The following is a 27,406-nucleotide window of genomic DNA, read 5'->3' as shown; positions in this document are numbered from 1 at the left end:
TCGCCGTAGTCAATGCCTGGTCGTTGGGAGCAGCCTTTTACGACCAGCCTTGCCTTGTATTTATCAAGATTTCCAGTCTCATCTCTCTTGATTTTGAACACCCATTTGCAGTCGATGGCTTTCTTGCCCTTCGGTAATTCTTCAAGTGTCCACGTTTCATTTTCTCTTAGCGCCGTCATTTCTTCATTCATTGCTCGCTGCCAATCCTCTTCATCAGGTCTTCCCTCTAACTCTTGATACGTCACCGGTACATTTTCGACACATGCACCTAGAGCAATCATAGAGATGTCGTAGTCTTCTAACTGCTTAGGAGGCCTTCTCTCACGATTGCTGCGTCGACACTCGTTGGCTTTTTCTTCGGTTTCAGTGTTGCTTTCAACCCTGTCCTTTTCATCTGTCTCTTCTTCTGCTTGCTCTTCTTCGACTTGCTCACTTCTATAGAACGAAGGTTCCTTGATTGCAAATTTGGTTTCATCAAAAACGATGTCTCTTCCACAGATAATCCTTTTTTCCTGTGGACACCAGAGCCGGTAGCCATTTGGACAGTACCCAACCATGTAACAGGTCTTCGTTCTTGAATCTAACTTGCTTTTCAAAATTTCATTTGGCAGTCGAAGATAAGCCACACAGCCAAAAATCTTCAGTTTGTTTAGATTTGGTTTCTCACCATACCATAGTTCTGCAGGAACTTGGTCTTTTAGGGATGAAGTGGGTGAGCGATTCACTAAATATGCAGCTGTCAGAATAGCTTCGGTCCACAAACACTTCTCCAATTTCGAACCGAGTAGCATACATCTCGCTCTTTCCATCAGCGTGCGGTTCATTCTCTCTGCAACCCCATTCTGTTGTGGGGTGTACCTGATGGTCAGTTCGTGCTGTATTCCCCTACTTTTTAGGTATTTTGTCATGTCATTTGAAAGATATTCTCGCCCATTATCACATCTGAGCCTACTTATTCTCCTCTCAAAGTGGCTGTTTACCATTGCTTCATATTGTTTAAAGTACTTGAAGACTTCTGACTTTGTTTCAAGTAAGTAAACTACAACAAAATGAGTGTAATCGTCAATGAAGGTTAGAATATACTGTTTCTCATTATATGCTTCATTCTGAATGGGCCCCATTAAATCGCTATGGACAAGTTGTAGTGGTCTCTGAGCTCTGGTTCTTAATTGGACATGTGGTAACTTCGTTTGTTTCCCTTCTACACACACCGGACAAATGCATGAATTTTTCGGTAGGTTTACTTCCATTCCATCAACCAGATCTTTCACCTTTTCGAGGCCAGTTCTCCCAATGTGTCCTAATCTTTTGTGCCACAGTTCTGCTGTGTCTGTTGTGCTCGATGCCACAGCAGCACACTCAACATCGGGCAGCTTGAAGGCTAGCTCATACAGTTTCTCTTTACGATGGGCTACTGCAACCAGTTCATCATTCTTGAAAATGTTTCCGTTCCCATTTTCAAATATAATCTTCAGCCCGTTCATCTCAAGTCTCCGCACTGAGAGTAAATTAAACTCCAGGTTTGGAACTACAAGCACATTTTTGATTGTGATACGCTTTGTTTGCTCACCTATAACAGTTTTGACGGGAATGTCTCCCATTTCTTTGGCAGTCAGAAATGTGCCTGATTTCGCGCTTCTGATTTGGATGGGTTTCTCGAGTGGCCTTACGTTCTTCAGGGAATTGCTGCTCTTCGCCAGATGCTCCGTACAGCCAGAGTCTAGGTACCACGAACTGTCTGCTTCTCCTTGTGCGAACCCGGCGAAGCACAGTTCTGTGTTGACTTCACAGATCTTTGCCTCTGTCTTTGATTTTGGCTTTCTGCACTCTGATTTTTTGTGTCCAATGATCCCACAGTTAAAGCATTTTAATTTGGACCTTCCATCAAACTTCTTGTTTCGGGTAGGTGCCACAAATGCTGATGAAGTAGAGGCTTCCTTCCCCTTTTCTTGGCGTGACCCTAACCTTTTCGACTCTTCGTCCAGTAGTCTATTCTTGACAAAGCTGATTGTCAGTTCTTCTGAGGCCAACGTCTCTATTGCAGTCACTACTGTATCATATTCCGGTGGCATTGTCAGTAGCAAGTGACACACAACGTCGCTCTGTTCAAGGTTTGCCCCAGCCGATTTAAGTTCGCGAATTGTTCCGTCAAACTTGAGAAAGTGTGTGTTCATTGAGTCTGTTCCTACGTTGAACTTCATTGTCAGCAGCTTCTTCCGCAGAAGCACCTGCGAAGCCATGCTCTTCCTCTCAAATGTGGTTTGTAGTGTGGACCACATTTCATACGCCGTCTCCGCATCTTTCACATATTCCAGATGACTGTCTGCAATTCTCTGTATTATCTGGGACTTGCACTTTTTGTCGTTTTTCCGAAGCTCTACCAAACGATCTCTCTTTTCCTTTTTCACTTGTTCCGTATCTCCTTCTTGAATTACAACCTTGGCGGAATACAGCTCCGTCACTAGTTCAAGAAGATCTTTTTCGTCCAGCAGCGCTTCCATCCGAAACTTCCAGTTGCTGAAGTTTGTTCCGTCGAACAAAGGGACCCGGTTTTTGTCGTCTGCCATTTTGTCCTCGTTACAAGGGCCAAAACCAAAACGTAGAATTTTTCGTTCTTCAGCGGAGGAAGGCTTCTTCAAATAAATTGTTTCTTTTTGTTACGCTGGGCCCATAACCTGATAAAATCAGAGTCAGCGTCGAAAGAGTTAACAGTTTATTTTGAACAACAACAAAGGTAGAGTTACGAGTATAATCGGTACATGTTACCACTTTGATGGTCGAAACGGCAAGTGAGAATCTTGTCTTACATTAGTTACATTTTAAGAGGAAAGTGAAAGCGGCGCTTTCTCCTTGTGCGCACTTAGAAGTTAAAAGTCCCTAACTCCAGTGTTTACAAGTTCAAATTGTGGCGCCAACGTCCACTTCTTAACAAAAGTATTTTGTCCCCAATAGTACATACGTTGTTAAGTAAAAATATCAGGTCTTCTTTTTTGTAGAAGATATGAACCTACTGTCGCGAGCAATAAATTTTGGTCGTCAATGTCATTTCAAAATTTGGTTAGATTATCACAAATTTAAAAAACTTCCCTGCCTGATTATGCCCATGTCAAAAAAATTAGAACAAAATGACAATTAATGTCATACAACATGATGATAGGTTATGACATTTACGACTGTTTTACAATTGAGCTTTTTCAATTGCGTCAAAGAATGACCTTGACGACCAAAATTTATTGTTCGCGACTGTACATAATATTTGTTGTATTTTCATTTTTGGTGTCGTTCGATACAAAGGGCAATATTTTTAAGATCATTAAATCTTAAACGCGACTAAACCGTGTTTTCTGTTTCAACAGCAAATAGCATGCACGGTCAACAAAACAACAAATTTTTGTTCACACTTCCGACTAGTCGTGTGCATTTCTGATACCACGTAACCACGTAGTGTCAAATTACCGTTTCTGCTTTCCACTTACGCATATAAGGCCGGTTAAATTTGGTTGTGGCTGATCTTGACTTTTTACAATTTGTCGTAAGATAATGAATTAAATGGATGATTTAACAATTAATCAATAACATCTTCGCAATTTCTTTAATTTCCATATCTTTCTTCATTTTATTAAACAATATAAAAATAAATAAAACACGGACTTTTGACCAGGGACCAATAACACCACTCCAAATCCAAAACTAACGAGCACCTACAATCTACAGTTGTAAACGACCACTGGTGCGTGGTCAAGAGTTAAGACTCGTTAGAGCTCGGCTACAGTTCGAGACCCAACAGCGTTCGTTCCCGCGATGGTCATATGTACATGAATCGTGACGTCTGTAAACAAGGCAAGCCTCCGGCCGAAGTCATTTCTCGGGCACAAAACGATTTATTCCGAGAGCGTCGATGCTAGTTAGGCGCATTTCCATGCATTTTCGTCCGCTTAGCGGCGAACAGTGCTGCGCTAAATTAAACTCTGCCTCCGGCCGATAAAAGCAACAAATGCTAACCGCTAAAATATTCTTGTAACACATTTTTAAGAGAATAATTATCATTTATAAGCAAATATCTTCATAAATAATATGATTTAATTAAGTATTATATTTTTTATTTTCTTTTTATTTAATTTTATTTGGGGAGGCACTGCCTCCGTTCCCTCCTCGGAGGAGCCGCCACTGGTGAACAATTACCCAAATTTATATCCATGTTGCCAACCATATAAAGCAAAAACTATTAGAAGGCAAACTGTCAATCTTACTTTTTACTAGTGGACAGATACGAACGAAAATACTTTTATTCAATTTCTTGTTAGGATACATTTTAAACTTAAAAACTACATTACTATTCTAGGTGAAAGGAGACTATTGAGGCTTAGGCCTTTTTCAACTTTAGAGGACGGATGGTAATGAACTCAGAATCAGAAAAAAGAAAATCATAGATGACCTACGAAGTTGTCAGCCAAGCACAAACAACGCTTGTTGATGTTGCAAGGCAAAGTTAGATGTCACTGCAATTTTTTATACAAATTAAAAATTGCATAAATACCATATTTCTGGTTATTAAATATAACCCGAAATATGGTATTTATGCATTTAAAATTACTTTCGGAATATTGTTATATTATAAATAAAAACAAAACATATACGAGAAAAGTTCAACAGTAAATACTTGCTGACGAACACAATAAAATAAAATTCAACGTTAAACATGAACGATCATAATAGTTATTTATTTTATTTGTTTCCTACTTGTAAACATCAGTTTATCAAGTCATTGAATTCACCTTGAAAATGTCTCTTAACTGGCTAGCATGTAAAATGATACTATATAGCAAGCATATAGCATATAGCAATACACCCGTGCTCATATGAGTGATGTGCGTTTCCAAAGCAATACGTGTAAAGCTCATACGATTTTTTTTTTCAAATACCGGAAATTTTAATAGTTTGTATAACTATTTACAAGTGAGGAACAAATAAAATATTCAACAATACACGCATGGTAACGGGTTTTACTGGCTTCAGAAGATGACTGCCTCGACTTCGGCTCTCCAGTCATATCCTTCTGTCGCCAGTAAAAACCCTTTTTACTATGCTAGTAATGTTAAATACTATAACGAGTTCGTGTGTAAATTGGGATTTCCTTGGTATGAGTGGGCCAGATTAAAACGCGAGTGAAACGAAGCCCACGAGTGCGAAAAAAAAGTCCAATTTACATAAGAACGAGTTGAATACAAAGTTTTTTTTGTTCGACGATGCCCTTGAAGGCTCCAAATCGCTTAAAATCTTTAAAATTAACTTGACGTTTCGTTTTGACAAGTTGTCACATTTATCAAAATCCATTCACATAGGAGAAAATTCTCAAATTCTGACAGTGTCGAACAAAAAATTCATTTAAATAAGCGAAACTAAATTTTTCTCATAAATAAGTAAATTGACGATACTTTCTTAACGAATTCGGTAAGTTAGTTCTACAACAATTACATCAACTCCTCGAAATCTTCCTCTTGTCTATCAGAACACATTTTGTTCGTCTGTTGTAGTGTCCTTATGGAGGAAAGTGAGCTCAGACGGAAGCTAATACAATCGCCATTTCTGAAAATATTAAGTTCCTTTTTAGTTTGCGCTCGGAAAGTGTTTAATACTTTCTTTCAAAGTTATCTTTAGAGGTTTACTTCAGCGTAAGAACCTCCAACAAAAAAGGCAAGTTGTGGCAGACAGAAAAACCGTAAAAACAACCCAAATCTGCTAGAAAACTTTCTTTCGTCTTGGCAAAGATGCAAAATTGTCTTTACATTCTCTTAAGAGAATGATTAACAGTTGCTTTAATGAGGGTCAAATAGGTCAATTTGCAAAAAAAAATGGGGAAACACCAAAAAAGTTCTTTTACCATTCATATCGAAGCATCGTGTTCTGGATATTCGTTTTGAAACTTAGTTTTCTTTTTATGCAACGGGAAACGATAATAGTACCTATATTGTGATACAAGTCTGTCGCAGGCGCGACGAGTTTAAGAGCACGACGCGTAGCGGACTGCTTTTAACGTCACAAGTGCTTTGAAGGCCCTTATAAACGTGTATCAAACGCTAATTTTTATTATACCTGCACTACAATCTGAAAATTATAAAAAGTAAATTAAAATTCCTTTTCCGAAGTAATCTGTGTCATTAATCGTTTAAATGTGTATTTATCATTGTTCAAAATGTAGGTGAATTTGTTGTTACCTAAAGCAACCTCCACCTTCACCTCCAATTTCATAATCAGCCTAAAGTTACTTTAACATTAAAGTTTACCATTTACCATATATGCCGTTCACGATTATTTTAAACACGCAGGAGGCCGCGATATTTTTTTGTTAGATTGGCGTCAGGTCCTGTCATATGACGTTTCGTTTTTAAATATTCGCATTGTTGTCAATTCCGTCATTAATTTAGTTAATACGAATTTACCCAGAACTGCCCTACAAATATCTACCTATGTTTCATTTCAATTACAATTTTACGATTATTGTTCCTAATGCGTTCAATTATTTAAAAAATGTAACAACTTGGGAGCAGTGTTCGGTTGAATTATAACCTAAAATAGATTTATTAAGACAAATTACAATACTGCCAACTAAAATGTCAGATTTTCATAGATAGTCCGAATTTGAAATAATCGTGAATGGTTTATAGATAGAAACATATTGTTGAAACAATCCATTAAAGTCACGTTAAGATAAAGCCGACTTTAAGTTTATTATGAAACTGGCCCTATGTGTTTGAAAGGCCCTTTTCCGCAAGCATTTTTGTGTCAAAGAGAGGGATTATGATTCAGGTATAATAAAAAAGTAATTTTAGAAACGTAAATTGGTTTCATAACTTCAGGAAAGTCTAGCACCTTTTCCTATCTTTAGTTAAAACTAAATATTAACTTCACCGAAGGCCATATTTACACGAGTGAATAAACCAAAATTTAGGTATGTGTTATATTATATGTTACACAAAATATCACACTAACTGCACTTTATTTATCAAAACACTAAAATATTTAAAGAGACAAATATGCAGTAAGTTCAGTATGTACACATTTGATACAATGGATATTGTAACTGAATGAGATCCCTTAAAAACTGTTTCTTCATCTTTTAAATTAGTCTTGATGATAGCACACCGAAGATAGTTTTTGCTACATTCGTGGAAAATAAGCCGAGTTCAGACATCACCTGAAGCTTCACACTGGGTGCGCAGACCATGTTCCAACATTTACATATATAGTTCTACGAGCACGTGTGGAACATCCGGCAACGTCTGCATGACCTAAATCAACATTCCATGTCAACAGTACTCGAAAAAAACCTTATTACAGACGCTCTTCTATTAACCAAAAATTTCTTATAGCACATAGATTATCTAGGATGACCACCCTTATATTAAAATGATTTATCGATGTTCTTAAAAATATTTTTTTTCTATTTGAATCTACAAAAAAATATGAAAAATTTTGTATGTAAAATTAGAGAGTAAATTAAACTAAAAAATGTACAACAAATAAAATACGGTAGTTGATAAAACTATCTCGATCACGATTCTCCGTTGCCGCTATCGTTATCATCTTCATCCGCATATTCTGAATCATCCGAGGGATCGTCATAATCTTCATCGTAGTCGTCGTCGTAGAAATCTGTCATTTCGACCTGAGATTCTGACGTATTTGGTTTTATTTGAGTTTTAATACAATAATCTTCCAGGGTTAACGGAACTTGAATACCATCCCTTTCGGCTTCTGCCCTAGCTGCCATTGCTTGTTTTCTGAAGCAGAAAAGAAGAAACAGATGCATCAAAATGTCGATCTAAATTTAATGCGAAAGCAAAATAAATTGAATAGTTGAAATAATTTTTACTGACACTCTTAATGAGAACATTAACTCCGATTTGAGAATGTAAACCCAATTTTTAAAATAATCACTTTCATAACAAACAAAATGGCATGACAAATCAATTTAGCAAAAAATGTAAATACACACTTTTAAGTTTGACTAATCTCTTTATCTCCAGGTTTTTACACAAACAACTAAAAATGTTGTCTGTTTATATGAGTATACATGAATTTTTAGCTGTTAAATTCAATTTATTAAAGAATACACAACCACATTATAGTTATACACCAGAAAGTTGTTTGGAAAATGACAATTACAAATTATATTTTGATCGAATAGTTTTAACTGACATTCATATTAATTATAACAGACCAGACATTATTATTTTAAATAAACAACAAAAGCAAGCATATCTTTTAGATATAGCTGTTCCAAATTCACACAATATAACACAGACATATAACACAAAAATTAATAAATATTTAGAGTTCTCCGTTGCTATGAGAAATATTTGGTGTTTAGAAAAAAAATTGATTTTACCACTTATAATTTCAGCACCGGGAATAGTACCGCAATCTCTTTTTAAAAATTTAAACATTCTGGATTTAGGTAACACATTGGTAGTTGAAATTCAAAAAGGTATATTATTATACTCATGTCATAACGTGAGGAAGTTCCTTAACATTGACACAAAACATAATAAAACACAACAAAGTCAAAATGTGGAGGCGAGACGCTGGTAATTATGTTGATTAGCACTGCACTATTACTTGATAGTAATATCCGTAATAGTGTATGTACTATGGCGGACAATAAATTTAGGTCGGCAAATTTCTGACATTTCAAAAAAGTCAATGCAAGCGACCATTTATTGTCATTATGACTGATGTGTCAGTTTGTTAAACTGAAGGTTTTCAAGCTGTTTGGCGTTTCCTTCGCGTTTTTCGTAACTTATAGATCATGACGCACTAGCATAACTGATTTGTAGTAGCACTTCTCTCTGGTGCACGCTTCTTTTCCCAATTTTAATTTTGATTATCGCTGTCACGATGACAAGAATGACAAAAATCGAAAATGGGGTTAGTAGAACATAATGCCAGCTTCACATTTTGATGTCAACTCAATGACAGGCCGGTCTAAACTTATTGTCCGCCATAGTACTCCGGCAAAATTGCCGTGCCGCCGGGTGGTGGAGGGTTAAGCAATTCAACAATTCAATTTTAATTCATTCTACAACCAGTCCTAAAAGATGATAAAATGTAGCTTGTAGTCAATTATGCAGGATAAACAATTAAACAAAAATCTCCTAAAATCTTTGGGATAGCTTGTAAAATGGTTTGGAACTAAAACATCTGTTATGATACGGAAAATTAAGAAGTAGGTACTATTGGGACCAAAAAAGTGGGACACCAACATCACTGTCTTGACTTTTAATGTGAAATGACCCTTATCTGTTTCTAACCCTACTTTGAATTGATTGACGTTGTCATTAAGTATTGGAGGTTGTAGGGAATGAGTGTAAGTAAGCACGTAGTGAATATTTATTTGTATCACAAGGCCAGAAACTGCACGTTTGCGAGTACGGTTTGCAGTACGAGTCGATAGACGAGTATTGCAAGTATAGTCTGTTTTTTAATCAAAGAACCACCACTTGTTGATTTAGGTTTGCAAACATAAAATTTTACTAAATTTAGGGAATTTAATGATATCTATTGGCTGTACCAGCCAACGGCTGTCATTTGTAATGTCCTTGAAGTACGCAAACTTACATCTAAATTTTGAACGTGTTATTAAAAATGCCTCACAAAGTAAGACATTTATTAAACCCTCAAATTAGTTGCTATTAGTTATTATTAACTTTTTTAACATGCTGCGCAACTAATATCTCTAATAATCTCAATTTTTTCACCCTAGGTCAAAAGTGTACAATGTTGTCAGCTCTACTTTGTGTGTAAATTGCGGTGTTGTGGTTCTTTGATTAAAAAACAGACTATACGAATACTCGCAAAATAGTTTCTGGACGTGTGATACGCAAAAATTTTTGTGCCGACTTCTGCGGATTTTTCTTAAATGGAAGTTAAAGCACTTGTTTTAATAATTGGATCTAGGGACTTTTTTTGTGTTGGCAACACTTAAATTTAAACATTTAAATTTTAAAATCAACATTGTTTTGTTTTTGACGTTTTCCTGAAACATTTGGTGTAATGGATACACCAGCCCATATTCAAGAACGTAATTTTAATTAATTAATTTTAGTTAAATATTGCTTCTTTGTAGTTTGTATGTTATTATAAATAGAAAAACATTTTTAACGAGCCATTCACAGAACAAACATTGACGCTTGCCAGAATTGCCAACCGAAACCGATGACAATTCAAAATCCCTACGTTTTGCCGGACTAGGCCGGCAACGGATGTGTTTCTGGACGATTTCGAGATCTACAAAATACCTAATTCCGGCCGGAGGCACGAAATAGTTAATGCAAAGTCCCAATCAAAATCTACCTTTATCAAAAGAAGAGGAAAATAGGAGTATAAAATAAATTTTTTCTACTTCCTTCTAGAGATGAGCGATATTTCACTACCGGTGATTTTATCACCGTGACTCGGAAATCACGAGTAACCACCGTGATCAAATATTCGAAGTAACCGTGATTAGTGATTTCACTACATATTTTCTTAAATTCTTAAATCGCTGGTTATTATGCAGTTACTTGCTTGTCGTTACCCGACACACAACAAAATAGAAATTGTAACTTTAGCATTTTCCTATTTTTCCTTACAGAATTATGTAACCTGAAATGTTATTACCATCTGGCACTATTACAAAACAAAAGCTATCTTACTGAAAGGTAGCAATTTCTGCCAAGCTAAATCTGGAGTGATAACGTACCTGTTCTGTTCATGATAAGCCGGAGTGTAATAATACATTAATAATTATCTTTTAAATTATAGTTTATAAACTGCTTAAAATAACTGCATCAAATGTGTGTATTAAGTGATTTAGCGATAACGATTTCCTGTAAAAATTAGTCGTGATCAGTGATCACGGTAACTGTTTGAAATCACGGTGACTGAGAAATCACGGTCACCAGGAACGACGTTCTTGAAAAATCACCGCATCGCTCATCTCTAGTTCCTTTCCTTCTCTAAAGTGTCACATTTTGCACTGACAAATAGTGTATAAAACGTCACTTTAAAAACGATTGTTCATTAGTTACAACTTGATGTCCATTCGGGCGTTTTCGACATATAGTCCAGTCAATATAAACATTCGACCTTGCAAAAGGTCATGTAGTTCTGATTTTTTAATATGTTCTTTGGACCTCAGCCAAGAGTAAAAAACCAAATTTGCAACTTCGAAAGACTTGTGCGCGCTGCGTGGCAGCCGAAGAACAACAAAATTTTCGCACTATTTTCAGTTTTTGCTCAGTATCTCTTAAGATATGAGTCTAACAGAAAAAGTTGAAGTTATCTTTTTTAAACTAGATTAAATTCACTTCAGTTTGAGGCCTAAGCAAACTTTGTGCGTCCAGCAGTTTCCGAGATACAGCTCTTCAAAAATTGGGTATTTTTTCCAGGAGTGAAATCTTTTTGTTTATTTCTCTTTTTTTATTAAATATCGTCAAAAATACTCGCCCCATGAGAAAAGTCAAGGGCAATGAACTTGAAGCGTATTTATTTAACTTTAAACTGAGATCTGATGGGCAGCTGCAGGTCCAATGCTTCTCTAAAAAGTGGCATATAACCGAAAACCTCGAAAAAGGGAATTTGGGAAAAATAAATGAAAACAAGTTTTCAGCGCATCAAACATCACGTATAGGGCCTAAACCGATCAAATAATTTATTTTAACGTAATTTAGTATGTGTGGTTAACAACTTGAAGGGAGTCTGTGAAGTCGGTGGAGAAATACTGCCCTCAGCGCCAAACTTGTTCTGATTGTATGGAAAATCATCAACTACCCCAAGTATGCTCCTTTGGAACGGGTTCATTAAGCAGGTGACCAGTGATCGTGATTTTTATGGCTCAAAAATTATTTTCCTCTCATTTATCCGCACCCCACCTACTGATTACGATACACTGTTCATATCACCTTTTGAAGCCAGTGAGAGAAGTAAAGGTCATTTTCAAAAAACCTGCTTCGTTACTTTTGATCAACCACTGTTCTTTAAGGCCAGAGATATTGTTGAGGGTGGCCAACATTCTGAGTTAAGCTGCGTGGTTGTGAGGTTTGGAGAGGTCCATCTCCTCTTGTCATTCATGGGTTGTATCGGTGCAATAATGGCAAGGAGTTGCTTGAAGGCGCTATTTATGACTATTTATACAGATCACAGGCCTGGACAAGATGCTGAATGGTCATGCCTATTCACGAGCTGTACGAGCACACATTTTGACTAATCTGATATTGGCTGGCATTATTTTGGATGAGGTAGACTTGACTGGGAAAGATAGAGCCGAAACTGAGAATAAGCTACGTGAGAGTGAGAGGTCTCTCATCTTGTTTGTAAAGGAAAATAGGACTTACCAAAGGCTAAGAGCCAAATTCAAAACTGCATTGCATAATTTGGAAGGTAATCAAAGCTGTGGGACCAGTATTTTTACACGTCTACTCCCGTAAAACTATTCATCCAGGCAGAGCGTCAGGGTGATTAAGAACCTTCACCTGTATACTATCGATAAAATGCTACCTTGTTTTCATTCAGTTGGTCACTATTTCTTCACAAAGACTGTCCACTTATATTTGCAAGATATGATGGCTCTAGAACAGGGGATGGATCCAACTGAGTTTAAGATATTCATAGAACAAAATTTTACAATCCACCGATCCGATAAATTTTATCCCGGCCTATGGTCAGATTTGATTGCTGATGTGGTTTATGAAAAGCTACGGTGGATTGGCACATGTGCGTGGAATCTCCAGCAGTGAGCTAGCACAGTGGACCGTAAAAATGGGGTTCATGATAAACATACATGTATATGCCAGGACATGTACCCGCCGGAGCTCATATTAAAGCGCGTCAATGAATGAGAGGAAAATAATTCTTGGTCGATCAAAATCAAGACCACTTGTCACCTGCTCCATGAACCCGTTCCAAACGAGCATACTTGGGGTGTTCGATGATTTTCTATACAATCAGAACCAGAACAAGTCTGGCACTGAGAGCAGTATTTCTCCACCAACTTCACAGACTCTCTTCAAGTTGTTAACCACACATACTAAATTACGTTAAAATAACTTATTTGATCGGTTTAGGCGCTATACGTGATGTTTGATGCGCTGAAAACTTGTTTTCATTTATTTTTCCCAAATTCCATCTTTCGAGGTTTTCGGTTATATGCCACTTTTTAGAGAAGCATTGGACCTGCAGCTGCCCATCACATCTCAATTTAAAGCTAAATAAACACACTTCAAGTTCATTGCCTGACTTTTCTCATGGGGCGAGTATTTTTGACGATATTTAATAAAATAAGAGACGTAAACAAAAAAATTTCACTTCTTGGAAAAAATACCCAATTTTTGAAGAGCTCTATCTCGGAAACTGCTGCATGCACAAAGTTCGCTTGGGCGTCAAACTGTAGTGAATTTAATCTAGTTTAAAAAAGGTAACTTCAACTTTTTCTGTGAGACTCATATCTTAGGAGATATTGAGCAAAAACTGAAAATAGTGCAAAAATTTTGCTGCTCTTTGGCTACCACGCAGCGCGCACAAGTCTTTCGAAGTTGCAAATTTGGTGTTTTACTCTTGGCTGAGATCCAAACAACATATTAAAAAATCAGAACTACATGACCTTTTGCAAGGTCGGACCCTTTTTTATGTTTATATTGACTGGACTAATATTAAACACGCTCGAAGTTTCTTTAAACATGGCTTGAATTTTTTGGACATATTTAGCTCTAGATCAAGTTGGTATTTTGACGTTTATCAGTTTCTCATCCGGCGTGAAAGAAAACGTCATTGCAGTGGAATAATTCGTTGTATTTTTCAAATATGGACCTGAAGCCACCAACAATTTGTAGCCTGAGAAATATACAGTGAGCGGCAAAAGTATGGAATAAATTCATTAAAAATTAAACAAATTTTTTTTCAAAAAAATCTTTTCACAGATCAATTTTAGTTTATAAAAATACATGTTTTAGTACCAAAGAAAATTCCAAACAGTCATTTGTTTTCGAGTTATGACGTCATCGATAGTTTTTTAAATGGAAACCCCCTATTTTTTTTCTTGATTTTGATAGCCCCTTTAATTGTCTAAATGACAGTGTAAAAATTTTGTTAACTTACATAAGGAAATTTTTGAGAAAAAAAAAGTTGGAAAAAATAAATTTTATAACGAACAAAAACAAGTCAAGATTTTTTTTGAAAAAAATTTTGTTTAAATTTTAATGAATTTATTCCATACTTTTGCCGCTCACTGTATATACTCCTATTTGGTATGTTCATTTAATTTGTATGTTTAAATTAACGTTTAATAAAAAAAGTTGCTTCTTTCGTTTGTGTGTTCCATTTGTCAATTTGGTCGTAGAAAAAGAATAGTATTCACAACTCGTTTATAAACTTCTCTAGACACTTGTTTATTAAACACTCACTCCGCTACGCTTCGCTCATGCCTAACATAAAACACGTGTCTAAAGTGCCGTTTATAAATCTTGTTGCATAATACAGGGTGTTTTCGAAGTTGAGGTGTTCCTTTTAACATGTGATAGTATGCGTTGTTCTAAAGAGTTTTAGCCAAAGTCACCTTAGTAAAATGTGTACGGCAATGAAGATACAATAAGTTAATTTTTTTGAAATTTTTGAAACCGGTCCTGCTCAAATTTGTGCTGATTTGTTAGAAATTAAAATTGACAAAAAAAAAAAAAAATCAAATGAGCATGGACGTTAATCAAAAATACTGTCAGAGTTGTCATCTAATTAGTCGGAATGGCTTTATCATTACGAAAATAATGAGCTCACAGATATGTTGCTAACGTATGAGCAATGTTATCACGTTATCAGAATGCAGCTGCGGCGTCCAGAGAGTACGCAGAGCGATTTTCAGAAAAACACCATCCTGGGCCACGTCAGTTATTAATCTAGTACAGCGGAGAAATAGACAGGACCGGACTCAAAATTTTAGAAAACAATAACAATATACAATCAATTATCTCCGTTAATACAAACATTTTACTAAAAAGATTTAGGCTAAAATTCTTAACAATAATGTATAGTATCTCGTGTTACGAGGAACGCCTCAACTTCGAAAACACCCTGTATACTATTTAAACTGTCAGTTAGAACAGTGTCAAATTTCTATGACAATAATCAAAGGCAAGATGACAATAAAGCTTGAACTACATCGAATTTTTCAAAACTAACAGAAATTTGATGTCCCACCTTTAATGCCCGCAATAGTACGGTCGGTGGACAAATAAAACTGGGAAACTTAAAATTTAATCTGTGTAAATCAGACCATTGAATTGTCAATATATTTGTCAGTGTCTATATAATATGTCATACCAAAGTTAACCTATTTGTGACAAAGCCGTAATTAAACGATGCAAATTATGTGATTGTCATTTTTGTCCCAGTTTTATTTGTCCATCGACTGTATGTGTAACATTTATTACAATTAAATTAAATATTTTTTAGAAATCTAAAAAAAATCTATTACGCAACGTTCCAGCTTCTGATTAGATTTCTATATTTTATAATAAATTCACGCATGTTCACTTTAATAACCTGAAAATTTTGTATTCAGAAGAATTTTTTTAAAGTGGATCTTTTGTACGAACCTAATTATATTTTCGTATTCCTTGTCGCGTCCCTTCGAATCCCTCCAACGTCGATACATAACAGATGCATCCACATTTGCGGGACTAAATGTATTCGGTTCGTTTAACAGTGATATCACACTTAGTAAAATTGTGCGGACGCTCTGTGTGGGATTCCAACGCTCACAGGGTAATTCTCCAGACTGGGGGTCATCGATGGGTGGATGTAAAATACTGATGCAGAGGTCTCCATTCTGTAAAGAAAATCACCGTTTCAAAAATAACGTATAGAAAGACAAAAAAGAACCATGGAGGGACAAAAAAAAAAACAGAATCGTTAATGGAGTCCTAAATTATTTGTTTTAAATAAGTAAAATATAATTGTAATTGTAATTTACGAATTTTATGTAATTAAGTATGTACATGTACAGGGTGGACCATCGTATGGCAGGTCCACCCTGTATGATTCTTCAGAAAATGAAAACATTTTATTTTGTTGTTTGTGTTTTCACACTGACATTTTTACTCCCAAATGACATTTCATACTGTCATACTTTATACAGAGTGAATACTCTAACGAAGTCATGGCCCCAACCCTCATGCATTTAGAAAATAAATATATTATACATGGTCATTATCAATGACTGTCCCATCGCAGTAGGCGTTGGTGACGTAGTTGAATGTGCGGCAAACCTCATAACATGAGTGAGACCTAGTATCGCCGATAGGCGGCGCTCCTGGCGTTAGTGGAAATATGGGACACTCATTTAAGTCATTTATAATGACCCTGTATATAAATTTTTCAGTTTACATATATACCTAACTTGACATCTGTCAAAGATAACCTTAAATTTTACAATTAAATCATGTTTTTCAAAATTTTTGCCAATACGAACACGAAAGACGTTGAGTGCACCTCGACCAAAAAGTGCTTTTTGTCCTCGCCTGTTTTTAAGTCTCGGCTGCGTCTCGACTAGAAAACCCAGACTCGAACAAAAAAGATGCACTTTTTGGGCCTTGATACACAAATAACTATAGTAGAAATTTATTTTGCATTTTCTTTATTTTTATAGCAAATTAAGAAAAATTTGTTCAAATGCAAATGTACTAAGGTGTAAAAATACCCACTTTAGAAATATTATAAGTATTAATTAAAACACCAACAACTTTTTTGATGGTGATTCATTTAAAATCGTTTAATAAATACATATTTAGTTACATTTATAGTAAAACGTAAATATTGGTACATATTAAGAATGCGAAAATGTTTTATTGGCAGCAAGGAACAAAAACGAAGGTTTTGTGACTCATGGTATAGTAATCAATCTATATGATTCATATTCCAGAACTTATTAAAATTTTTCAAGTTGTATTTATCATACATTCATAACATGGACATTGGTGATTTTTTAAAAATCCCGAAACAGGTGGATTTTTGTTTTTCCTTGCCTACATTTTGGCACTTCCTCCCGGAAGTGCGCAACCACTCCTAACTTTTTTTTTAATATAAGGGTATGCCAAGTGACCGTCAAGTGACACATCGTTTTGAAAGCCCACTTCGCAAGGAATACAACGCACTATTTGTTTCCTGAATATTTTCAAAGCCTACGTCCTAAAAAATAAAAACCAATTTTATAAGTTGAATTCTATTTAATGCAACAAATGTTCAAAATGGGCACCGTTCCTTTCTTGGCAAATTGCAAATCGATAGTAACATGCATCCCTTACGTTTTGTAACATTTCTGGTGAGATTTGCCTAATTTCATGCCTAATACATTGCTTAGGGTTTTCAATACTGTTCGGTTCTAGGCATGAAATGAGGCAAATCGCACCGGAAATGTTACAAAACGTAAGGAATGCATGTTACTACCAATTTGCAATTTGCTAAGAAAGAAACGGTGTCCACTTCGAACATTTGTTGCATTAAATAGTCTTCAACTTATAAAATAGGTTTTTATTTTTTAGTACATAGGCTTTGAAAATATTCAGGAAACAAATAGTGCGTTTTATTCCTTGCTAAGTAACCTTTCAAACGAGGTGTCACTTGGCATACCCTTCCATTTGAAAAAAAAAGTTAGGGGTGGTTGCGAACTTCCGGGAGCAGATACGCAAAAAGGAAAAACAAAAAATCGACCTGTTTCGGGATTTTTTTACAAAAATTACCAATGTCCAAGTTATAAATTTTATTCCAGTTAAAGTTTCCACACTGTATACAAAAATTGGTTAAACGAACAAAGGTCAAGGCTGCTAACCATATACTCGGAAAGCATAAAGTACTAGTAGGTAACACTGTCAACCTTACTTTTTATCTTGTGGACGGATAGCAACGAACTCGACTTTATTTGGTCAAATTTAACGAATTTACCGTTTCTATTAAGGTTTTTATTTCATTAGAATGTTATGTCTAGTGTCGTGTCATTGAAAATTTTGAAATAAGCCGGAATAATATCGTGATATCTAGACTAAATTAAGTAGCCTATGTTGTTGCTTGGTACATTCTTAGTGAAATGAGTCTTAATCACAATTGATGAATCGATAATGCAAGTACGGAATATTTTTTCATGAAATCATTGCAAGCACCTTTTAGGATTGTATTAGCTGCAAATACCATTTACCTACCAGTTATGTTATGTATATACAATTTTTTAGTGCAACCCAAAGCATGTGACTGTTAACTTGGTGTGAGAAAGCATAAACAAAAATGGAGGTCACTGTATAAAATATTCTCTTTGCAAATCAATTTCTACTCTAAAGTTTCGTAAAATTTGCAGCAGTTCCTGCATGCATCAATTTTACTTGTTTCAAAAACGGGAATGACATTTAATTAAAAAATAAATACATTCATTTAAGAATAATTTAATCATTGTTAAATGTTTACTTTTTCAAAAGTGAAAATAAATGAAAGCGGTGTAATACACCAAAGTCTAATTTCATCGCTTTCATAAATTCATGCAATCGGACTAATCGGACCGTCAACGGAAACAATTCGGTTAAAAACACTTAATTACACAACTTTGAATGTGGACGAATCCACGTTTGTATTCCACGATTCATTTAAAATGCCACACATTATTCAATTTTATGTTGTTACACAGTCTAGGACTGGTTTACAAATCTATGAGGGGCATGATAGATGACCAACTCAATAGACCGGGACCAATGGCTTAACGTGACTTCCGAATCACGAGACAGAATATAGCCTTTTTTTTTAATTTCGTCCTGGGTAATTCCATTTTTTATTAAGTAATCAAATACATATTTTCATTTTTCTATTTTGCACGTATAACACAGTCAGTATAACACTCAAACGGGTTTCGAAAAGGAGGTCTTTTCATTTACTTAAATTTTTAATGTTGGCAGTGACTCATAGTAAGTTGTTACTACGTGATCACTGCACTTCACGACACTTTAAATTCAATTCTGATTTCAAATTTCGATTCTACGTTAAGTTTTGAGTTTAGAACGTTCTTTTGTCAACACTTATCTGTCATCTTTTTCGCAAAAAAGCGCGGTTGCAGGGCTTCATTAAAAAATTTATAACGCCTGAACTATTGGAAATAAATAATTGAAACATAAAAAAATGTCACTATGTTAAGCTATTGTGACACGATACTAAATTTCACAGAAAATTCTGTAAAAATGACAAAGACAGACTATGATCCTGATCGTTCATTGGTCCTGATCGAGGGTCTCTCTCATTTTCTAACAAATTTTCTACAAAATTTAGCATCGTGTCAAACTAGCTTTATGTAGTGGCGTAAAAAATAGGCCAAACCTTTAGGAATGTAATAAAAAAAATCAGTTATTTAATTCCAATGGTTCAGGAGTTTAATGAAGTCCTACAACCCCGCTTTTTTGCGAAAAAGATGACATATGTAGGTCAAAAACGATGACAGATAAGTGTTGACAAAAGGACGTTCCAAACTCAAAATTTAACGCAGAATCGAAATTTGAAATCAGAATGGGGCCTTTCCATTTAAAAAACAAAGATGGCGTCGATTTCCAGATATTTTATTTGAACTTGATGCAGTGAATTATAGTCGTCTACGAATTTTCATATTAATACGATTTTGGGAAATCAGAAAGTTTCTAACGAACGGGCTACGTGAATCACCCTGTACACTGGCATATTGCACAAAAGCACAATGATTATAATGCTGTACACGATTGTTTTAAACACACAGCAGGCCAAGATAACTTTTTTGTTAGATTGGCGTCAGGTCCTATCATATGACGTTTCGTTTTTAAATATTCGCCTTGTGGTCAATTCCGTCATTAATTTAGTTAATAATAAAATACACATTTTAAAATATTAGGAATGTTCTCAAACGAGAACTACGCTACAAAGCTGTAACTCTTATTTCAACTAAAGTTTTAGATTGTTCCTAATGCGTCTAATTATTTAAAAAATGTAGCAAACTGGCAGCAGTGTTCGGTTCAGTTATAACCTAAAATAGATTTATTATGACAAATCACAATACTGCCATCTAAAATGTCAGACTTTCATAGACGGTGTGAATTTAAAACAATCGTGAATGCTTAATACGCATGTCTTACCTCGTATACGTTGGGATGCCAAACTTTCGTTAAAAACCTAATTGACGGTGGTGAATACGGATAGTCTGAAGGAAACTTCATTCGGGCCTAGAAACAATACAAACATACTTAAAATAACAATAAAATGTGAGCATGTTATACAAACAAATAAAAGTTCACCCCTATTCTCCAGTATGGCGGGGCGAGCAACCCCCCAAGGTCGCAAACTCGGCAATATTAATAATATGCCTAATAGAAGATACCTGCCAAGTATAAACTTTTCTGTACCTTTTGCAAGGTGGAGCGATTTTTATGTCTCTATATTGACTGGACTATACAGGGTTATTCTAAATGATTGTAGTCGAAGTAGGCCATGTCCATGTTATTACGTTTTTGCCGCTTTCATGTGAACTGTCAGTTGTGTCGCTGTCACTGTCATTTTTTAGGTGAAAAGTGCAATGATGAGGATTTTATTTATTTTTGTTAAATTAACGATTGAATCCAGAAATATTGAGTTGTTTTACAATCAATTTTAAAAATAGTGAGTTGTTTTGCACCCAATTTAACACATCATTTTGATGATTTTTTTATGTGGAGCGGCAACCATAAATTTTACATTCAGTTTTCACGCCTAGTTCGACTACAATCATTTAGAATAACCCTGTATATTATAAAATTTTAGTTTTACAATACAAAAATTTCCGATAATAATGCGGAATCTGGAAAAGTGCCCCGAATGCTTTCAGCGTTTCCACGTTGAATGGCAAGGGAAATCCTCTCGAAAAGGAATTTCTTTGATTTTGAATCGCCTGATTCCGCAATAAGTCGGTTTCCGATGACATTAATTAAATCGATGGCTTCTTTGCACTAAGGGCCTAATGTTTCAAAGGCTAAACCTTTAAATATGTAATTTGACGAAATAATTTAACTATATTTGCTATGTTTGCGTTTGCAAGCCATTTCAGCGGCAAAACCTGAAACTTCACAAGTTTTCAAAACGTAACGTTCAAAAATTACATTTTTTCGTTACTCGAATCCATAACAAACAAACATAATTGTTGTACATTCTAAATATGTAATCAAATTTATGTTCGCTGTAAAGGCCCATTCACAATGGCGTTAACGTTACGTCAATGTTAAAACGTGAATGTTAACGTAAGATCTAGAAATTCAAAATTACATGTATTTCAGTGTAGACCGTTCACAATGGCGTTATGATGAAAGTTAATGTTAGACCCACAAATGTTCTGGATTCTTAACGTTACATTCTAACATTAGCCAACGGAAATAATTTTTTTTAAATACTAAAATACATGTAATTAGATCTAACGTTAACATTAACGTTTTAACATAGACGTAACGTTAACGTCATTGTGAAAGGTCTGTAAATCACTTACAGATGAAAATAGATGCATTATACAGGTGGGGCGGCATCGGTACACGCAGGCGAGAAATCGCGACTTCTAATTAAATAAAATTGTCGAAATCTTTCACACTTACTTGGGTATTGGTACGGTACATTTCATAATTTTTTGATAATAATTTTTCACTTACAAAGCCAAAACAAACAGTAAATTTCTACGAAAAAATCAAATTCTGATTTTTATACTGACCTACCCGCAGATTCATTTCTTATTGTTATTTACGGAATCAGAGGAAAAAACACCAATTAGATTTTGAATTAAACGCAATTTTACATTTTAACTCTGAAAATAATTTTTATTTACGACCTGCAACTGCTGCTGTCGTAAATTTAGGTGACAACGGGAACTGTCAATCTTATGGCAAAACTGTAATAACAGGCTTCAAAACGGTCGGCTACTAGTGAATGATCCTTTTGTTGGCAAATTATACCATTTTGCCATAAATCACGCGTCTGGTTTGGATTTAAATAAAAAAACAATTATTTAGCCAACCAAGTCAAAATTTGTAATTGTGACACCAGAGTTTGATGCGCTAGCAGGTACAGAATCATTTAATGTAAAAACTTTATAGGTAAATTAACAGTTAATATCAGAAAACTAACAGAACTGTTACGGCCTTATTTATTAACAAAAAAAAAAATCTCAAATACAGACTGGCTACGAAAATTGAATTCACTTTTCCACATTAGCCCAAAAGATGGAACTACAAGAAAAAATTACCATGGCCAACTGCTTCAAAACGCTTATTATGGCCGTCCCACTTGATTTTCCGTAAGAAAAATTGTTCTTGACATTTAAAAAAATCGTACGTAAACGTCTTTTTTCTGTTATTGGTTATGTCCATGTCAAATGAATAAAATTTCCATGGTTGCTGAGGATAACCCAAATGGACTTAATAAATACAAAGATGCGCCGTCCCAGCTAGCACATAAGTTACCAGGGACCAACAAGACATTTACCAAAAAGAAACACGTGCTGTATACTCAGTTTAAGAACACTGCTTATTAGAAATACTACTACAGATAGATTTCTGAGCCTGGTCTACTTTGAGTAATCGTGCAGTAAGTAGAGGTGTCCATATTATGTATAAATTATTCTGTAATAATTTATTTATAGCCATCTAATCATTAACTACCTAAAAATATGTATTTGATTTTTTTTAATGGATTGAAAAGTAAACTATATTTGCTATGTTTGCGTTTGCAAGCCATTTCAGCGGCAAAACCTGAAACTTCACAAGTTTTTAAAACGTAACGTTCAAAAATTAAATTTTTTCGTTACTCGAATCCATAACAAACAAACATATTGTTGTACATTCTAAATATGTAATCAAATCTATGTTCGCTGTAAAGGCCCATTCACAATGGCGTTAACGTTACGTCAATGTTAAAACGTGAATGTTAACGTAAGATCTAGAAATTCAAAATTAGTAACTGTAGAGCAAGGAAAATGCATATGGGAGTAACTGACACAGGATGAAATCCTAAATTTGTAATAAAAGCTTTAAAAATGTATTGATACGTTTATTTACACGGTAATCTGCAAAAATTATTTTTAGACATCTGATTTTATAAATTATAAGCACAAGACTGGACTTACTAAAGAAGCTGTTCCTTCAAAATTTGTAACTGCTACTTTTCTAATCTTATTATATCTTATATTTACCAGAATGTTACATTAAATGCTCAAGTTGTCGAAGAATCATGTCTATCTACAAGCAGGTGAATTTAATTTCTGCAGTACAAATTTCTGATTTAGAATAGGTAATGCTGTAGAAAAAGTCAGGCAGCCAAATATACACTTTCAATACTTCACTAGATTCCTATTTCAATTTTGTAAGTTACTTCAATCCATGATGCCATATGTCACAATAAATGCATTAATGTCAGTTCGTGTCACTGTCAATTAGGTATTCATTTAAAGGCTAGTTTGGTCAAGGGTTTTTATACTTGATTATCGATGGGCTGTACAGAACAAATTATGTTCAACGAAAAAGTAAGTCGCCCTTATCCGTATTCGAAAAAACATGATGTTGAACATTTACAAACATGTCTATGATGAACATGCGGAATTTAAGGGGTGGGGATACGGTTAAACTAAAGAAAAACAGGTGTGGGAATTGGATGTGCGTATTGAAGTGACCGTGGAACCACTGATGATACACCTTGGAGAGTCTGATGACGATTCGGATTAACCGGAAGAATTCGAAGATGAGAGTTGATTTTTTAAATCCATAATATGTCTGAGTTTATCGTTAATTATTGTTTCTATTTACTTACTTACTGCTTTTTTATTCATGAAATCAAGATTAAACATATTATTAAACACGTTTTCTCATTTCAATTAAATTTTTTTAACGAACGTCAAAACTTTACAAACAATTATAAATGAATTTAAGGTATCTAGGCAGCCTTGATGACTGTATATTGGGTTGCCTGACTTTTTCTACAGCATTAAAACATGAACTATAAGTTTTGATTACTGTCATTGTATAAAAAATGCAATATAAACAAAGCACAAGGATAATAATAATTATGGATTGAGAAGTTTTGACAATTTCGTTTTCAAATCAGTACCTAATGTTAATAGAGGGGGCGCACTATACGTACGCTCCACGGCCTACTCGACGGGAAGACTTTTTCAAACCAAGTGGGACGGCCATAGTAAGCGCCTAGCGTTTTGACACAGTTGGCCATGAAATTCAATCGTTTTTTTTTTTAAATAACCACATACATTTAATTACTGAGCAGTGAATTAGTTTCATGCATCACGTCCGCAGCTGGCAGCCCGACACGTTCGCGGCAAGCTAAAATCTCGGGAGTCGAAATTAGCGGAGCGAGCGAAAAACAATCATTGTGCGTACTTCTCATTTTTAAATTTTCATTGTGCATTGTTAAATTAAATTTTTGAAGTAAAATTTATCATTTTCTCAAAAAAATTGTTATGCAGGGTACCAATTTTTTTCATTCATCGTTTAGGTAGTAGGAAGGTCTATCAGAAAGAGAAGAAAAAAGTAGGGGTTGTCGTTTAAAAAAATTTGTTGATGACGTCATAGCTCAAAAATAGATGACATCTTAAACAAGTTAAGCAACTTAAAATAAGCATTATCAGCAATAAAAATTGACCTGTTTCGGCGTTGTTGACAAATGTCATTAGTAATTTCCACACTGTATACATAAATCGCTGTTATTAAAGAACTGTCCATCTAAAGTCTAAAGTAAAAATGGTCGGGCTAAAATTGTCAATGACAAAAAGTTACTCTTTAATGCTTAATAAAATATGAAACGACAATAATGATATTCTACTATCCATTTACTAAACTCCCGCACTGTCAAAGTGTTTGCAAGTTGCCGCACTGCCGTTTTGAGACTAGTAAATTTTACTTTAACTTTAGCGCAAAACTGCCAACTAAAATGTCAGATTTTCATAGATAGTCCGAATTTGAAACAATCGTGAATGATATATAAGTATCGGATGTTCATTTAAATTTATCCTTAAAGTAGGAGTTAAAGAGTCGACTGTGACCACGGAACACAGATCACGGGATTAGCTGTTTAAATCTAACCTCAATGTTTGCGTCGTTTGTGTTTTTACTCTGGAGACTGACGAGTGGTGCTTTCGCAATCGATTCTTCAACGCCAACTGTGAGGATAAATTTAAATGAACACCCGATAAAAAGGGCCATAACGCAACAAATTAATGTACTTAAACAAAAATAATGTATTATTAGTAAAACGTAAATTTGGGAAAACTGGGACTATCAGAAGATTGCAATTGATATTTGTATTCTACAGCACTAATTTGTATCATTTGAGTGCCATTTTAAACATTTCTATTTATGTATCAATTTACAACGCCAAAATTTTGGATTTGTCAAAGTGTCAAAGTTTTCGAGAGACGCAACTGTACAAAAACGTCTCTCAATTTTTTTTGTGACTTATTTATATTGTGAATCATATCTTCCTAAAACATATTTTAATACTTGAAATCACGACTAGTAAATTTTATTGGAGAATTACGGTTATAATGTGCTTTATCAAATCAGAAAATTTCAACCAATCTTATTAAAGCATATCCAAACTTTTCTTGTTGACGTTTTTATAACTAGATTTTGTGTACAGGCAACTGAAAAGGTATGTCTTCTAGGTGCACTCCAAAATAAAAATCAAAAATTTGACACTGACAGTGCAGGAGTTTAATAAAGGGATAGTAACTACTGACTATCTTACAATGTTTCTATGAAAATCTGATAAATAACTGAGAAGTACAAATGTTACAACACGTGACCCACTTGTAATTTGACAATTATACCCACGTCAACAGACTTTTTCTAATTAAAATTATTTGATCATATAGTATGTATATCAATTTAAACATTAAAAATAAATTAAGTGAATTTAATTTTTCCTGCTATATAAGTACAACTTATGTTTTATGATGCTCGACATCAAATGCCAAATACTAGAGCATTTTCAGGAAGGAAGTAACTGATTTGGCATTAACATCAACACCAATAAACTAAGACTAAATTAGTGCTTCTATTCGCACTTTTTACACTGTTACTTTTGAAACTATTGTTGTGGTGTAGACACTTTCCAAACTAAACCCTACAAAAGGAGCCTATAAATAGACTTGAATTTAAGAAGTCCAAGTTGCTGTTAAACAGACAATCAAGAAAAAACAATCAAGTTACCTTAAAACATCCTCCCATATAAAGAGTGTCGGGTGGTCCAAATATTGCGACTTCCCATTCAAATAGATTGTCCTCGTTCACGAGTTTCACGCAGAACCCCTCAACAGGTTCCTCCTGAAGACTTTTGTATTCGACGGCTAAAGCTCTGAGAGCGCTGCTCGTCGCCTTCGTTGTTGCCATTTTCTCACAATCACAACGATTGTCTGTAGGTAATTTGATGAATGTTCAAAGTAAAACAAATCTCGTCCACCTCGTCTACGACGCCATTAAACACTAAACCAAAATAAATCCCAATCACCCAATCCCAAAGTGTTCCCAACAGCGAGAAATTTACGTTCTATTGATTATTTCAAGCCAATACTGACAGTCAAATTTTCTGTCAATGTGCCTTAAAATATCACTCTCACAACCAAAGAACACTCACAGGTAACACTTTTGTCGTTCCAACACCTTGAATACCTTCTTACTGCACTTCGAACTTTGCGTTTTTGTCCGAAAGGGAATAACAGAGAACGAACAACACAGAGATGGGAATAAACAGCTGGTTGGTATCTGTCGAGCGCGCATGCTCGCGTCACGTGACCATATTCCGATATTCTGTATCCTTGTCAACTTGTAAAAATGTAAACTAAACGAACAAACGAAAACATGACGAAAACGAACTAAATACTGTATCCATTTACAATAACCAAAACGAACGATTTATAACAATTTGTCTACTGGAAATAGTTATTTAATAAACTAGTTTGTTAATGAAGGCGATTAATAATCGAAACTGTTTAAAGCACGAACGAGTGTAGCGAGTGAGTGCCTTTAAGAGTTGAGATTATTAATCGCCCATTAACAAACGAGTTGATTACAAAATTTTTTCGTTGACAGCAAACTTTTTTTTGTGACAAAATTTCAAACTAAAGCCAAATCAAAACCAATTTCATCTTTTTCGATAAAGATGAGACCTTATAAAATACCTTCATCCTTTTTTTGTCCTCAGGGTAGGCCATTTTAAAATTTTTCAACACTTTCTATTCACTTTTCCACAAAGAGTGTCAGAAGACGTCAACTCCATTCACATTCAATTTCACGTAAAAATCACGGTTGCTAAGAAAACCTAGTTACCTTTGAAAAATATAACATACGAATTATAACTAAAA

At 34.9% G+C, this 27,406-nt stretch overlaps 1 protein-coding gene across 1 annotated transcript; it reads right to left on the bottom strand.

Moving 5' to 3' along the window:
• Nucleotides 1-6,980: 6,980 nt before the first annotated feature.
• On the bottom strand, nt 6,981-26,827 carry LOC138124677 (ubiquitin-conjugating enzyme E2 R2). The gene is made up of 4 exons (XM_069039804.1): nt 26,256-26,827; nt 20,160-20,246; nt 15,624-15,856; nt 6,981-7,781 (listed from the first exon to the last, which is right to left on the bottom strand). Exons 1-4 carry the CDS (start codon nt 26,433-26,435, stop codon nt 7,553-7,555), a joined length of 729 nt encoding a protein of 242 aa, XP_068895905.1. The 5' UTR covers nt 26,436-26,827; the 3' UTR covers nt 6,981-7,552.
• Between the last annotated feature and the right edge of the window lie 579 nt (nt 26,828-27,406).

Source organism: Tenebrio molitor, chromosome 2, assembly GCF_963966145.1.
Source record: "Tenebrio molitor chromosome 2, icTenMoli1.1, whole genome shotgun sequence".
NCBI lineage: Eukaryota > Metazoa > Arthropoda > Insecta > Coleoptera > Tenebrionidae > Tenebrio > Tenebrio molitor.
This window is presented reverse-complemented; position numbering and strand designations above follow the sequence as displayed.